Here is a 16,304-nt window from a genome sequence, read left to right as displayed (position 1 = left end):
TATTAGCCATTTTGAATAACTTCACAAAAATCTTATTTCACAATTTTCTATGGAAAATGCTTCCAACTTTGCTCATTCATTTTTTTCTGCGTGACATAGTTACAACAATATTGCCATTGCGATTCAAATTCGAAATTTATTAATAGAAAACAGAACTTGTTTATAGTAGTTTATAGTAGTTATATAGAAGTTAATAATTACAAAATCTGAGGATGAAATAATATACAACCCAAATAGCTATAACTATTATATGTGTATCTTCTCTATTATACATATATTTTTTTACAAGAAAAAAAAGACATTATCATTATGCATTACTTGTTGTTATCTATGATTATGATGATATTTGATATTCATAAATTGTTATCTTTCTTTTTAAGAAAATTTATATATACATATATATATTCTTTCTAATAATTGTAAAAATAATCTTTATATACACATACGCGCGCACTTATAATAATTAAATATATCTATTAAGTAAGTAAGTACGTAAAGTAAAAAAAATAAAATAAAATATATTTTATTCGAAAATGCGCTAACGCAGGGCAAACATGCCATTAATTTATTATTATAAATTGAGTAATGGTTTAATATTATAATTATTATAAATCGTAAGAATAAAAAGAGTACATCTATAATATATTTGTTATGTCTACATTATACTTGTTATTCTATGCTACTTACTAGTTACTTGCTATTCTATAATATACTGGTTTATTTTAATTTTATAGGTTAAAAGATATTACTCCTTTTTTTTTATTAATTTTTCAATTTATTCTTATTGTTTACATATTAGATAGGTGGAATACATCTTATCCACAAAAATATTCATGAAAGAAAATAAAATAATATTTTATATGTTGCAAAGATATTTTCATTTTCTTAAGATTGCTAAGATTAAATTTTTTTAGTACCATAGGTAGTACTATTTAGTAGGTTATCTTCTTAATTGTACATGGTTATTGACAGGATAGTTATTTTCATGCTGTCATTATAGATCTAAAAAATCTGAAAGAAAATATAATAATAAAAATAATAATAATACCAATTTTAAAATGAAATTTAGAAATAAATCCAGAATATTTCTACGTGCAAAAAAATTACACGATTCAATGCAAATTTAAAGTATTCATAATTCGTAAAAACAATTACAATTACAATTTACAATTGTTACAATTTGTTATATTTAATATCGAAATGAGCGTTATTGAAAGAAAAGTAACATTTATCGTACCTAATCTTCATTTTTCTTAATGTGCTTTATTTTTATTTTCTTAAATTTAGAGTGTAATGACATTTATATAAATAATAATTGAATAACTATTATAATAATTTATGTAAATAATAATTAAATCACTTATGTTAGTTATATAAAACAAGATTTATACTTTATTACTAATAAGAAATGATTCATCGATTTTAAGATAGAGCTATTAAATTTTTATTTCTATAAGTTTTATAGAATCATCTGTTATAGTTAATTTTTTTCTAATTTATATGTACTTTTTATTTTATATTTTTAATGTACATATAATACTAATATGTTATATTTATTATTATAAATTTTAATAGAATTTAAAAATTGTTTAGTTAATCCTCTTTCATTCAATAAAACTTTATTCGAAGAAATTCATGATTATATAATTTTCTTAATTTACATATTTATATATTATTTTAAATAAATATCTTGTAATTTTTTATTTTAAAAATTTACTTACCTTTCAAAGACTCTTTTATTTTATCCACGTATTTGTCCACGTCTTCTTTTAATTTGTCGAAAATTTTTTCAAGGGGGGTTGCAGGGCTAGGAACAGCTGCAGCAATGACTCCGCTAGGAATAGTAATTCCTAGAATTAGGACGAGCACGAGTACAAAAGCAAAACTTGCCTTCATGATTTCTTCAAAATATTTAGTAAAGCAAGATTTCTAAAAGTTCTTAGAGATTGTATTCGACCTGTCTGATTTTATAGAAGAACTTATACCAAACAAAACTTTTATCGAAGCAATAAAAAATTTTATCAAATATTTTTATATTGCATTTAAGAGTGTGAATACGATATTCGTATAATAAATATTATAGACATGTAATAAACAACAGCATTTTATACTCTTCATAATCCATTCGGATACTTCTTTATAGCATAAATAATATAAAGTTGAAAATAAATGTAACATAAAGTTGATAACAATTTTCATAAACGCAATAAATGTATATTTTACAACATAATTATTTCAGGACTTATCAAGTGACACGATTTTATCAAAAAAGAATTGCGCTTTATGTCAAGTCTTGCTCGGTAAATTATTTTTTATTAATGATAAAAATCATATAAATATATGTTGTCACGAATTATAAAAAATAATATAAAAAATTATTATCAGAGAGAAAAAAATAGAGATAAAAGAAAAAGGGATATAGGGAAATAGAGGAAAAATTTGTTTTATTGCTTTTCGAGAGAGAGAGAGAGAGATATATATATATATATATATATAAATTATATATATATATATATATATATATAAATTTTATATATATATATAATTTAAAATATTATATTAAATATAATGTAAAAAATTATTGGGAATTTTCTTTCTCGTACATTTCGAATACATATTTATTATGTGATTTGTAATATGTATAGAACTTAGGTATACATTATATATATTATAATAATGCGACTCCATTGGGGCTTCTTTGATGTTATTAAATAGATTATACAATATTTTCTCTCTCCATGTATAATTATATGCATACTTTTATATGTGATTTATATGCATACCATATATGTGATTATATATAGGAAACTTTTTCTTTTTTCTTCAAACTTAATTTATAAAAAAAAAACAATGCAGAAAGTATTCTTTATCCCTATATTTCTTTATCTCTAAATATTTCTACATCATAAACTGTTGAAAAAAATAAATAATTTTATTTCAATACTATTTAACATTTTGTTGAAATCATATCCACAATATGACTTTACAAATCTGTTATTAAAAGAACAATCGATGATTTTAAGATAATCGGCATACATATAAAGGAAGCACAAAACGTTAAATATGTCCCGATAAAATCGTGTAAATATATGTAAAATAATCTTATTTTTAATAACAAGTTTTATCGTTCTTTTATTGATAAAATTATATCATGATTATATAAATCTTAATAATTATACAATAATTATAAATTAATTGCATATGTAAATAATATAATAAATAAAATAATTTATCATGTTTAATATTAAATATATAATATTATATAATTTATCTTCTCTCTCTCTCTTTCTCTTTCTCTATTATTAATATTACATATTAATCACATATCATTCATCATCGCTACGTGATGGTCTTTATCACAACGATCCATCACTGAAAATAAAGTATCTATATAAATATAAATATATTCTAGTTTATTTGTGTATCTCCTCTCAATATTTAAAGCACGATAATATGACCCGAGACAAAGCGCAAATTTTTATTTAAACGAAATGAATTAACGTATGACCGAATGCTATCGATCCCGCTGTTACGTCTCTCGCGTACATCTCTCATTATTGTATCTGTGCGAGAACGCATCATTAAATCCGGTCTTTTGCTGTTTCGTGCAACTTCGCCGGGCATTGCAACCGCACGAACGCATCGAGCGGCACGAGGTCAGAATGAAATTTTTCCTTCTAAAATGTTACCTGTATGCCCGACGGCGGCGGATACCTGTAGGTTGGCCGATTACAAAGGAATCAATGGCAAACAATTGGATTTCTCTGGTCGAGCAACGCCGCATTCCCGAGGGCGAAGTTCACGGGCGCATTCAGAAATTCGATTGCCGCATGAAGGAGCAGCGCAGGCGGACGATACTGCAGATTTTGCCGCAGCGCATTATCCAGCTACATTTCCTGTAACGAGTGTGTGTCGACAATTTTTGCGTATTATCGTGTCAGCAAGATTGTATTATAATTTTGGTAGGAAGAGAGAAAGGATATATCTCATCGATCAAGAAAAAGAAAACGAATTTCACATCTCTTATATATTTTCTCTTAAAATTCACAAATTTTGAAATAAATCATGAATCATCAAAATCTATTACATCCATATTTATTACAGATATTGGAATAGAATGGAGTCTCTATTCCTTGTCTCTATTTGTTCTCAATGCTATTTGTCCGATGCAAAATTACATTAATTGCATTAAGTTGTGCTGTAGTTGATCGCCGATGTTGCGAAATACTAATTGCCACACAATTCATATCAAGATTGCGGGCGAGGGGTACAGTTACACGCCACCCTCTCCTCATTATCGTAACAATTGATTCGAAGCTCTTCGTCCGTGTAATATTCGATATCGCGCCCGCCGATGTTCAATCTATCCTTGCGCCAAACGTGAAATAGCAGTTTCGATCTCGATTTCGAGCTCACCCTCTAGGGGCCAATAATCTCTCAGCTGGACATTAAAAGCCAACGACGAGTGCGTTGCAACGATCGGCGATGGACCCCGCGGCATACGATGGAATAGCTCCCTGGTGGCCCCGTTAGAGTCGCATTCATCCCCTAGGAAGAGCGAGATTGCACGGAAACCCCCACGAGCGCTCGACTCCTGCGCGTAATTTCGTCATTTGGCCGACTTTACGAAATTACGCTTTTTCTTCTCTACGACGATCATGTTATTCGACGAGAGGGATGAACCAGGAGCTTTGCCCTTTGGCATTTTTAAAATTTCTCAAAGACTTAATCAAATGAGCATCACATCTGATCATCGTAATGTTACTCTACGATCAAGCGATGACAGAAAGGATTTATTTTAAATGGATATTTTTATTTAAATAACTATCGATCCCATAATTTATCTCGATTTATTTTAAAAGTATGATGACTCACATCAGAGACTTTCCTTTAATATCGTTAAGTTTTTCACTTTTCCAAAATATTTCTTTCATCTTATTACACGCAAAAAGCCCAAAATTTTTATGCGAAGTTGAAATATAATTTCTCGTATACATTTTGCAGGGGAAATAAAAATCTCGCCTGTCGTTTTGCCTTCTGCAATGTCCACGAGCGAGAAACGGCATAATTTTGATAATTGCCACGCGCTACATACACGATATGTATGTACACGCATATACAAAGTAGCCGACACGCACGACACGCGCGACACGCGCGACACGTGTGTGCTCTGTATATAATTTTTCGCTGGTACTGGTTCGCCTCTTCTATTCTCTTTTTGTGCCGGGTGTGGTGTTCCAAGACTGCATCTGCAACACGCGAATGCGTCCCTCGAGGGCTCATCGAGGCGTCGCGCTGCCCAAACGCACCTTGCCCGCATGCACCTTCCTCGTTTCTGTAATCTCGATCATTAGCGTACAGTGGCTTGTACTTATATTGTACTCTCGTTCTCCGAGATACTCGGTATTTCTTTATTACCGTGCCATTACGCGAAATTGCCGCAGATAGAGCTGGAAAGTTGACACCGCATCTGCATTTAATGTATTTTAACGATAAATAATGGTAACTTTTTTTATATATTGTATGAATTCTATGAAGATAAAGTGCCTAAAACGAGCGTTTCTCTCGTATAACAACATCTATCACAACTAATATGTGGTTGTGCCAAAAATATTGACCGAGTCATGCTTTTATCACATTGTTGAAAAAACGAAGCTTTTTCCCAATAACATATGTTTCGTAAAACTGCAAAATGTAACGTTAATGTTTTGAAGGTAATGTATCTTATGTATTATAAAATCACGCAAGGATTTCCAGATTTCACGAAAAAGACAGATGTCGAAATTTCATTTACATATATGGCTTTAAGCTTCACTTATTCACAGATTATGTAAAAGAGAAACGCGTAGAACGATACAAAAATATATGCTGCTATCGAGCACTTATTCGAATCAGCAGATGCATGAGAATCGATATCGGAAATTCTTGCGGAAAATCCGAGAAAATTTTTACGAATCGGAAAGTTGCTTCTCAATCAATTTCTTTCAGGTCAAAGCGCAGACTCGAAAATTCCATGACTCAGTCAAAGACCAAAGGCGAGAGAATTTCATTTACGTCGTTGCTTATTCGAACGATGTAAAATTTTCGAGGAACGAGCCAATCGCGCGTATATCTGCGTTCCGTGCAGATGCACGGGGTGGCGAGAATCGATATCGTATCGTAGAAAATCCGTGGGAAAAAAAAATCCGAGAGATCGAGATGCTTTTTTTGGAGCGACTCTCTTTGAAGTCGCAGGACGGAGCCTTTCGAGATTTCGGGATTCCGGCGTCGCGCTGCTAAAAGAGCGAGAATTTCACTTACGTCGTCGATCTTGGCTTATCCGGGCCGTGTAAAATTTTCGGGAAACGAATATACACCCACACATACATTGCTAGTCGCATATTCGAGAGAACCCAGGTGCGCCATCGCCGTCGTGGACGATCGGCGGCGTACGAGGAGAAGCCGGGCATTGCCTTTCCCTTCCAACCCTCTCACGTGCCGTCCCTTTTTCTTCGTTCCACCGGCATATCGGACACGATTTTTCAAAGCGACTCACGTCCTCTCAATGTGTGATATGCTTCTCAAGCGACACGAAGCCAAGGGAGACACGTACGCGCGCCGCGTGCGCGTATCTTACGCTCAACCGGTGCTATATATATTAATGCATATTATACACGGGATATTCCACCAAAGAAAGAGGAAACCAACGAGCCTTTTTATCTACGGATTTTGTCAAAGCCAAGTGTCAAGCCGACTTTTCCTTCAAACGTCAAGGGACTGGGAGAAAAGCTATTTTCTGTTGAGAATAAAAAATTTTTCGAGAATAAAGCTCCAAAAATGTAAACGGATAGTTAAATGAAATATTTTTAATTATAATTATTAAGTGACGAAAATGGCCCAGGCGTGGTAATTAGAGCGCAAGGAAAACAATTTTTTTTCCTTCGTTTATTAATGTATTGCAAAATATTCAATTTCGTTACAAAATATGAATTAAGTAATTAGTTTATATTTTGTAACTAAATTGAATATTTTGTAATATATTAATAAACGAAGGGAAAAAAATTGTTTTCCTAGCGCTCTAATTACCACGCCTGGGCTCTTTATTATTTTCGCTTAGTAATTGTTATTACTTTATCAATTTTTGTTATTTTATTTTTTAATTTAATTATTTTAGATATTCAAAAGTTATTTGAAATTATATAGATTATAAAATCTTGCAATAAATAATGAAAGAATCTTAATCAACAAGTAACAAAACTTTAATTCCAAATTAGTCGAAATTTGCACATGAAAAATGATTCCTTATATAAAAGAAAACACCATACTGCATCAATTCTCTAAATAACAGAAAAGATATTCCAAGTCACATATAGCTTAATCTATTATTTTGAATGCTTTTTTCTAATTAATGAATCTATTTTTTCTTTTTCTCTAGAAAAAAAATAGAAAACGAAGAAAACATAAACTCGTATTATGATGCTGCAAAAATCTCACAAGAAAGAAAGTAGAATAATAGAACTTATGTTCGAATGCAACAACACGACGTAGTCCTGTCGACTCAACGCTTAAGCAAATATTGCTCGTGTTTGAAGCGTGTAATTCAAGCGACAATACAATCCCATCATAGTGAATGCACGTAACTAGAAGCTTTCCTCGGTGCGCTCTTTTGTCAAGATCATTGTCGTTCAGAAGAGAGAGATGCGCGCGTGCTGCTTTTTACAGATAACGTCGGACGTCTGCAGATAATCCCGTGTTGAATGCCCCCGTCATTCGACATGGAAGAGCATGAAAAGTATATATTCTAGCCCTCTTGAAGATTTTCTTTCCTCGTGTGAGAGCGTGTTTCGAGGACTTTTGTGCGACATTACACGCGCGATGCTACGCCATATTTATCCTGATCGCCAGAAATATATCGCCCTTTATGCTTTTATCATTATTCATGCTTTTCGAGGGAAAAACCGCAATAAAATATAAGATGCAAGCAAAATTACATCCTTTAGCAACTTGATGGCAACGAATATATATTTGTCTCAGAATGACAACTTTACAATAATTAATAACAGTTATACACACGATATACACATGTATCACAATATAAAAAAACGCTTCGATAAAAATGCAAACTCCGTCGTCACCTCTTTTTGTCGCGAGTCTTGTAGTATGCATAGTCGCGATAATTACACGCGTTTTTTAGATGCCGGCGACAAGGGACGACAAGGATGACAAATCCATTTTTGCGATCCTACACGTGTATGTGTATATGTACGCGTAGCAATGACAGATGCACAGCTGAGAGATTATACCTGTATATCGGGGCCTTTGATTTTCCACAGCTGCCGAATCATTCCGCGAAATCTGAAGTTTTATACGAAGGCAAAAGTGAAAGAGGGTAAAATCACCCTGTCAAAGGCAAGCATATTCGCTCTAGCGCAGGACCGAGTGATTTATATTGAAATAATACCGTCAGGTAAACGAATAGATTGACGGATAAGCCGACGTACGAGTGTGCGTTTGGCGCGTGTATATATTTTATCGCTAGGATGTATACGATGAAGAATAAATATCTCTCTTTCCGCGAAAGAGTGGCTTGGCAATGTTCAAGCTCATTGGAATAGCTCGAGGATTGCCTTGAGAGGATCATCCTTATTCGGAAGTTGGATGAAAATCTCTCGTTTTCTTCAAAACATTCTTAAGAACGCCAGTTGGAAGATGACCAGAGATTTTAGAGTTGGTATTAATAACCCGGATCGAATCGAGTGGAAGACGGATTTAAAGTGGATTCGAGATGACATATTTAAAGATACGGCTCGATTTATTTCGAAGGAACTCGACTCGAATATTTAAGTCAACTAATTCAGCGAAAATAAAATATACGTGCGTGTATACAAGATTGTTCAAAATCCCATCCATGTAATTTTCGATACAAATGATTGAACTGAATCTCAATTGCAAAATTTTGACTGAAACGCGATGTCTCTCTTTGCGAATCATTTATATATATTTAAAAGTTGGAAGGCGTTTGTCAGAACAAAAATGACCAGGTGCGCGCACTAGTCTTGCTCTGATCTCATGTATATTATTGGATGACTATATTGGACGAAATCAATTTTAAAAGACGTTTCTTTAAACATCGAGTCTAAACTCCTCGCTAAAGAATAATGACATTCTTATATTGCCTGTAAATTTTTCACTTGCAAGTACATGGGCGATATGGGGGTGCACATGCATACGAATGTGAAGCAGATTGGAATACGACTGCGAGTACAACCTAGCTGTTAGTTTAGCTCAGTTTAATTTAGTTTAGTTTAGTCAATAGCTCAGCCCGTTATTGTACTCTGACGCTCGGCTAGCGAGTGCCGAAGGACTACCCTCTTCATTTGCATACAGGGTGTGCTCGCGTAAATACTCGACTCGGAAAAGTCTGCCCTTGGCACATCAAAGGGACAGCGGCGCGAATTAACAATCCTCCTCTCCCGCGCGCAATCCCATCTCGCCCGCAAACAGAACCGACGAAATATCGACTTTGAATGTCATTTAATTCTTGGGCGTTTAGAATGGTTGCATCTTGGTGCGCGTTGATAAAACACGGTTGTCGGCGCGGCTCTTGATGAAAAGTTCTTCGGATCTCTTGAGATAAAAGACAATAACGTTCTTGATCTAAATGAAGCAGATTTAACAGACATTCGCTTTCCAAAAGACATATATTCACATAATATTAGATATTTTTATCGTCTATTAGAATTATACGCATTTTTATTAACTTAATCGATAATATACATGATGCTAGCATTATTCAGTAATTCATCGTTTACAAAGAATCACATATAAAATAGTTCATTCTCTGTGCAGCTATTATATTTGTATATATACATATCTGTAGTGGTAAAATGTATGCAAGGATTCTTTAAATGTTGCAAGCCGCACATAGTTCAAGAAACGATGTAAAACGAGTGATCGAGACAGCAAGTCATCACTTATCAAGAAAACAATTTCATAATAATTATATTATAGACCATATATTATATTATATATTATGCTTATGAGTAAAGAGTAATACTACCTATAATAAAAATCTCAATGCATTAATATATTGAATGAAATTAATGAGTAATATTGAACAATATAAATAAATATAATATAGTAACGATACAATAATATAATAGCTTTAATATATATATATATATATATATATATATATATATATATATATATATATATATTCAAATCTGTTAAGTATATAGAACTGATATATATATCAAGATTTGTATTATAGATGATATTACATTAATTTGGCAAAAATGCATAAAGAATTAAGAATTATGAAGTATCTTGTTGAAAGCATTATAAGATGTTTCAAGATCAAATATCAATTGTCTGACCTGAGTATCGGATAATTCATCCGAGGCAGACATATTGTCAAGAGTTTGTAACCATTCTGCAACTTTTTCTTTGCCATCAAAATCGCTTGGTAATATACTAAGACGGTTCATGGTGTCCATGAGATCCCTTAAATCCGGATGTAACTGATCCATGGCTTTGATTTCCAATCGTAGTTTATCCATAAGTGTGATAAATAATGAAACAATGTCTGCGATACATTTGGAGGTGTTACCCTTGTCATCTTTTATCGTGATAGGTCTATCCTCTTTGATTCTCTCAAGTGCAGCTGGACAATCTAATCGAAATGCTCTGGTGAAAGAGTCAATTGTTGGAAACTGATCACTTTGTACCTATAATAAAATATGACTTATTACAATCAATCTTGTAGATAAATATATTTATAAACATTAGATGTGCATATTGAAAAATTTAAAAGTATTCAACTCTCGCTTCATGCTTTATGTACTGACCTGCTTAAATGCTGCTCTATATTGTACTAACAATTTGCTGCATGCTGCTGTGTATTCCTTTGGAGTCACGCAATCCCTGATGTAAGCCTTTTCCAAATGTTGCAATGTATTTACCACAGCATATAGATCTGCTTGATTGTCATGCTTTTCTCTCTCTCGGGCATTTTTATAGAGCTTTACTTCTTCATACAATTCGGGACGATCTTGAGCTATCGACATTATTCTAAAACTATAAAAAATATATCTCAAGGATACTATTAAATTTTCTCAAGTTTGGTTAGATTAGTAACAACAAAGAATAAAGTAATATTCTCATTATTAGTAGAAATTTTTCAATTACATTGTCAAAGCAAACTCGTCAACTCTAGAAATTTATAGATTAAGCTTAAATTATGTATATAGTAACTCGATGCATTTAAATATCTAATCATTTGACACAAACGATAAGTGTTTCGGAGAAACATGATTACTTACTTTCACGATACACAACAGTAGGTACTATTAATTTTATTCGTCTATTCAAGGTAAAAATTAGGTAAATTATATTAAAATATTAGAAACAATAAGTTATCAGATCTAACTGACGAAAACCAAACAAAGCCTTCCACGAAGAGGAAAACACTAAAGGGGAGGAGAATCGTACGAAATGCAGAGCCATCTTTGCTAAGAAGGCAACAATGATCACGATCGCAATGATCGACTTTATCTATTGTGAATTATGACAATTTCAAGAAACGTTTTATTTTATAACATTTTACAACTTATTCTTTCTCAAATACAAAACTTTATTTTGCGAATATATTATTTTTCGCAGATGTAAAAAAAAAACATCTAAGAAATATAATTATTTCACATCACAGTGATATTATAAATTATTTCATAACTCCTTAACATATTATAAAACTGTTTCATGACATAAATTATACATTTGACCCACACTATTACAACTTCATGAATAAATCACATTTTTTTATGTTGTATTATTAAGAAAAGAAAGAGATTATATAATATTCGTAAAACAAAATTATCATATATATAATTGAAGTTATAGCAGCAATCATATATTAAAAAAATATAAACAGTTATAACAGCTTTAACTGTACTTTATAAATACTAGAATCCTCTTCGGTAACTTTTGAACAAGAAATATATATTTTTAGAAATCAAATATTTGTTGCATCACATCAGGTTTATCGCTACTAGGCTTTCTTGCACAGAATGGAAATTCTCTTCCTTCTTCTATGCAAGGACAGTTAAACTCTTTGACAATTTGCTTCTTACGTTTATGCGAGTTGTTCTTATTTCTAATAATATCAGGTACTTCGAGATTGTCGTTTATACTTATGTATGTTGCTTCCAAGGTAAGATTGTGTTTATCTAAAATATTCCAAGGCGGATAGACGTTTATCACAACTTCCGACGTCGTTTTTAATGTACCGACAATATCACAGACTAGCATAATTGTTATATTCCTATGCAAAGTTTCCTTTGGTTGTGCTTGAATATTATGTGATTCCGCTTCTTCAATTTCTACATCACATTGCAAAAGATTAAAAGTATCCTCGATCAAGGTTCCTTCCAGAAACTGATTGCCAAATTGCTTTCTACAGTTGCGTACAAATACACTGATGAACCGCATTGATGTAGCATCATGCTCCTTATTCATTTGATGACGCCATATACGAATATTGGATACTTGTGCATTGATCAAAGACTGCAGTTTTGCAACCATGCTTCCTCTGAAACAAAAATCTAATAATAATAAAAATCATGTACATATCGTGTAAACTGCATTTTCTCTGTATTTACTTATTATTGTTACTCACTTTTTAGATTTGCGACGTTTTTTTCCAGAATCCAAAAGTTGTGTATACATACTTTTGTCTGGAGACTTTTTCGATGGTGTAGTTATAGTACTAATAATTGCATCAGTTTGATTTGATTTGCTATCTGTCTTTTGAGTCGTTTTATTAAAAGATGGTACCTGAGAGATTTTTGCAGACAATGGTGTATTTTCATCCTGTATTGTTTCAGCTCCTGAACAATAAGTTTTGTCCGAGTGATCGGCAGTTAATTGTAAGAATGTAAATGGTTGTCTCGAAAGAATCAAGGATTTATTTGGTATTGAAAGCTGAGATGTCTTCACAGTTTCTTGTGTATCAACATCCTCTATGAGATCGCTCAGATTATTATTGCTACTACTGCTTTGTATATTGGAAAGTTCATTACATTCATCATTATTGCTACTACTGCTTTGTGTATTGGAAAGTTCATTACATTCATCGTCTTTGCTATCATTACTTGTATCTATTTCTATATTTGGGATTTTTTTATCAGTATTATTACTTGAACTGTCTTCAAAATTCAACTTATCTTGTATCGGTGATAGAAACATTTGCCTATGTTTCTCTGAACTTTCTTTTACCTCACTTAAAAAAGGAACTGTTTTAATTTTGCCATCTGCATTTTCTTCCAACTTATCATAATCCATCTCTCTCAGAATACTATGATTATTATCAAGTTTTATTATTGGATTTATATTTGCATTTGTGACTTTATTATTGTGTAACTTTAAATATTTTGGAGAAATGCCATCGTCTGATTCATGCTGTAATTTTCTTCGCTTCTTATAATGTATAAGGACAGGAGATGTTTCATCAGTAATCTTGTCTGCACAAGATGGTGTGGAATGTGTCTCGCTTAAACATTCCTGTTGGTTTTCATTCTTCTCCTTATTTCTATAATCTACTTTAGATTGTAGCATACAACTTGTAGAATGTTCTGCGTTCTCATGGGAATCCACATTGTCCACCTTTTTCACTGTAGCATGTGTATTTATATCGATCTTTTTCCTAGGTCGTTTCCTGCTATTAACAAGTATCGGTGATTTCTTGGAGGTATCAGTCGACGTCCCAAGAACGGGTGACGATTGGGACAGATTGTCGTTCGATGCTACATCGTTCCCCTGAGTCTCCAGCCACATGCGTACGTAATCTCTCTTCTCCGTGCACGGTATGTGAACCACATTCTGATCAATCACGAGGGCGCGATCCGAGGTGGAATCCTGCTTCGGGGCGTCAAGCGCGAGGATCGATTTTCCAAAGTTCAGACGCCTCACGTGCCTCGGCTTGGCGTCGGACGACGCATCTCTGCTAGAATGGCTGCAGCTCGATTCGATGCACTCTGACATTGCGAATGAATCCAATTACATATAGCCTGTTTTTCGCGACGCAAATTGCATAATCGCATACTTATATTACATATATATCTATCTACACCGCATACCTATATTATCATCGCTGTCAAATGACGATAATAAGTCTAATTCGTCGCTATCGCTGTCAGATGATGATGAGTCTATTAGCTCTGCAAGTGCTACAAGTGCTATTGCTAACATTTTTCTTCTCAATATTTGGTCCATAATAACATGTAATGCAGCACAATAACGACTGTTAGAAGGGTTAAAAGACGCCATGACACTAATGCCATTCATGCTCACAATCGCCAACGCTTTATTGGCTCTCCCAACAAATCTCCTAGCGTTCGCGTCTACGACTACAACGCGATAGGAAGCTCCCCGAACGCACCCATAATCGTGTCGTATACGCTGCCATCTTACCGTTGCCTTGACGATCAGTCTGCATCTTTGAACTGTTGCACCCTGCGTTTTAGATCAAAGACTTAAACAGCACGCGATCGATCAATTTATATTTGTGAGAATATTATATTTTTATTAATTTAATTTATCTTCTCGACTGTAATTAATCGATTACACTTATTATTTATTCGATTCTTTCCTGATCTGAAATTGCAAGACTAATTTTTTTGTTTTGTTTACTACTTCATTAGACATCAAGCAATTCAATATACATCAAGAATCCACAATTTTTATTAGCTAAGTTTGCAAAGAATTTAATTTAAAAATTTAATTAAGAAGTTTAATTTCAAAAAATTAAAATAATTCTTAAAAAAGTAATTTTTATAAATTATTTGATTATGTAAATTTGATTTATATATAAAAAAATTGGCAGCAAAAATTAATCTTTTTATCACCATTGTATAAATGCTACAGAAGTATAAATATTGGATCTAATTAATTGCCTTTTAGCTTTATATGTATTTATAAATAAAACGTGAATGCGAGATAATTACGAAATATATACACTATATAATGGTAAAATATCGTAACACGTGCACACAATATTGCTACACTTCCAGACTATATTTATAATAATCCGATAAATAATAAACGAGATATTAATAATAAGTTTAGTATTTCCTAAGAATTATATATGAGAAATAATACAGTATTTATATAACAAGAGATATGTATAGGGATGTTCTCAGTATACTATCACTATAGCATTTATTTTAATGTAAATAGCATCAGACTTGATACATCAAATATCAAATAATAAGGTTTCCTTAATGATAAAAAATTAAAAAATCCATTTAATGTCAATTTAACTAAATCAATTTAACTATACCAATTTAACAAAAAAAGTCATTTCCAGATGTATGTGTGTGTTTTGCTTCTCTAATTATCTTCTAGAATTATAAATCTCGTAACTATATCAATTATTATAATACATATTGACGAAAATTAATTTTATTTAAAAGGAGAATAAAAAAAAAGATTAATCAAAAAATAAAACGTTTGCATCGAAGTTTTCTATTAAAAAAAAATCACATGATATATTTTTCTACTACATTACACCTTCCCACTTGGAGCGTGCTTAAATGTACAAATGCGAGATTTAGTGTGATAATATCCTGTCCTCCGCGGATCTGCCTCAATAGCATCCGCTATAGTCTGATTTGAGCACACGGATGTGTGATACGACTATCTTACCCTGCCGAGTGCTCTTATTTAAATGAAGCGACAAGATGTTCCTTCCGACCCCGTTCGATCATGATTGATGTAAACCCTTACGCTCTTGAAGCGTCACGTCTTTGATAAACGTTTTTTGTAGCAGAACGAAAACGCGTCTTTGGAAAAATAAGAAATCGATAAAATCCTTCTCTTATATAACTCTCTGAAAGAATAAGAGGAACGAAAGAGAGCTGTTTGTTTATTTCTGAAAAGAATATCTAATTTTTGTGAATTATTCTATCGCGATAACGTATTACTCCATTTTAATTTTGATAATGTTATTTTAAAAATTTAACTTCCCTTTTTTCACTTTTTAGAAACTAAAGTGACGTATCTTCATCGAAGAAGGCAAGTATATCTTCGGATAGATTCAATCATCTCTGCGATCGCTGGGACCAAACGACTGAGAGAGATCAGTGAGAAGGAAAGAGAAAGAGAAAGAGAGAGAAGAAGAGAGAAACAAGGCGAGAAAGGGTTTAGGCCGCTGTGGAAATCTAAATCGTCGAGAGAGCACCGGGCTGTGCGGGCCGCGCGGACACAATTACCGGGCGGCGAGTGTCGAGGAACCCCTTTTATATATTAATAGTCGAGATAGCCGCCTA

The 16,304-nt window shown here is 32.7% G+C and overlaps 2 protein-coding genes across 2 annotated transcripts; both read right to left on the bottom strand.

Moving 5' to 3' along the window:
* Positions 1 to 752: 752 nt before the first annotated feature.
* On the bottom strand, positions 753 to 2,013 carry LOC145964221 (uncharacterized). Its single transcript, XM_083086700.1, has 2 exons — positions 1,722 to 2,013; positions 753 to 1,011 (listed from the first exon to the last, which is right to left on the bottom strand). The coding sequence occupies exons 1-2, from the start codon at positions 1,894 to 1,896 to the stop codon at positions 995 to 997; spliced, it is 192 nt and encodes a 63-aa protein (XP_082942826.1). The 5' UTR covers positions 1,897 to 2,013; the 3' UTR covers positions 753 to 994.
* A 5,970-nt stretch (positions 2,014 to 7,983) lies between these two features.
* Vps28 (vacuolar protein sorting 28) lies at positions 7,984 to 14,467 on the bottom strand. Its single transcript, XM_083087606.1, has 5 exons — positions 14,115 to 14,467; positions 12,656 to 14,012; positions 11,990 to 12,568; positions 10,830 to 11,058; positions 7,984 to 10,709 (listed from the first exon to the last, which is right to left on the bottom strand). Exons 1-5 carry the CDS (start codon positions 14,320 to 14,322, stop codon positions 10,290 to 10,292), a joined length of 2,793 nt encoding a protein of 930 aa, XP_082943732.1. The 5' UTR covers positions 14,323 to 14,467; the 3' UTR covers positions 7,984 to 10,289.
* Between the last annotated feature and the right edge of the window lie 1,837 nt (positions 14,468 to 16,304).

This window comes from Camponotus vicinus, unplaced genomic scaffold (assembly GCF_025532165.1).
Source record: "Camponotus vicinus isolate PSW18456_S1 unplaced genomic scaffold, iyCamVici1.0 SCAF_13, whole genome shotgun sequence".
Classification (NCBI taxonomy): domain Eukaryota; kingdom Metazoa; phylum Arthropoda; class Insecta; order Hymenoptera; family Formicidae; genus Camponotus; species Camponotus vicinus.
The sequence above is the reverse complement of the archived record's forward strand: the minus strand, read 5'-3'. Positions and strand labels throughout refer to the sequence as shown.

Coding starts and splice junctions, on each gene's coding strand:
- LOC145964221 (XM_083086700.1), bottom strand. CDS start 1,896: ATGAAGGCAAGTTTTGCTTTTGTACTCGTGCTCGTCCTAATTCTAGGA.
- Vps28 (XM_083087606.1), bottom strand. CDS start 14,322: ATGAATGGCATTAGTGTCATGGCGTCTTTTAACCCTTCTAACAGTCGT. Junction 11,059..11,989: donor ATGCAACAAATATTTGATTT/CTAAAAATATAT, acceptor TATTTTTTATAG/TTTTAGAATAATGTCGATAG. Junction 10,710..10,829: donor ATAGAGCAGCATTTAAGCAG/GTCAGTACATAA, acceptor ATTTTATTATAG/GTACAAAGTGATCAGTTTCC.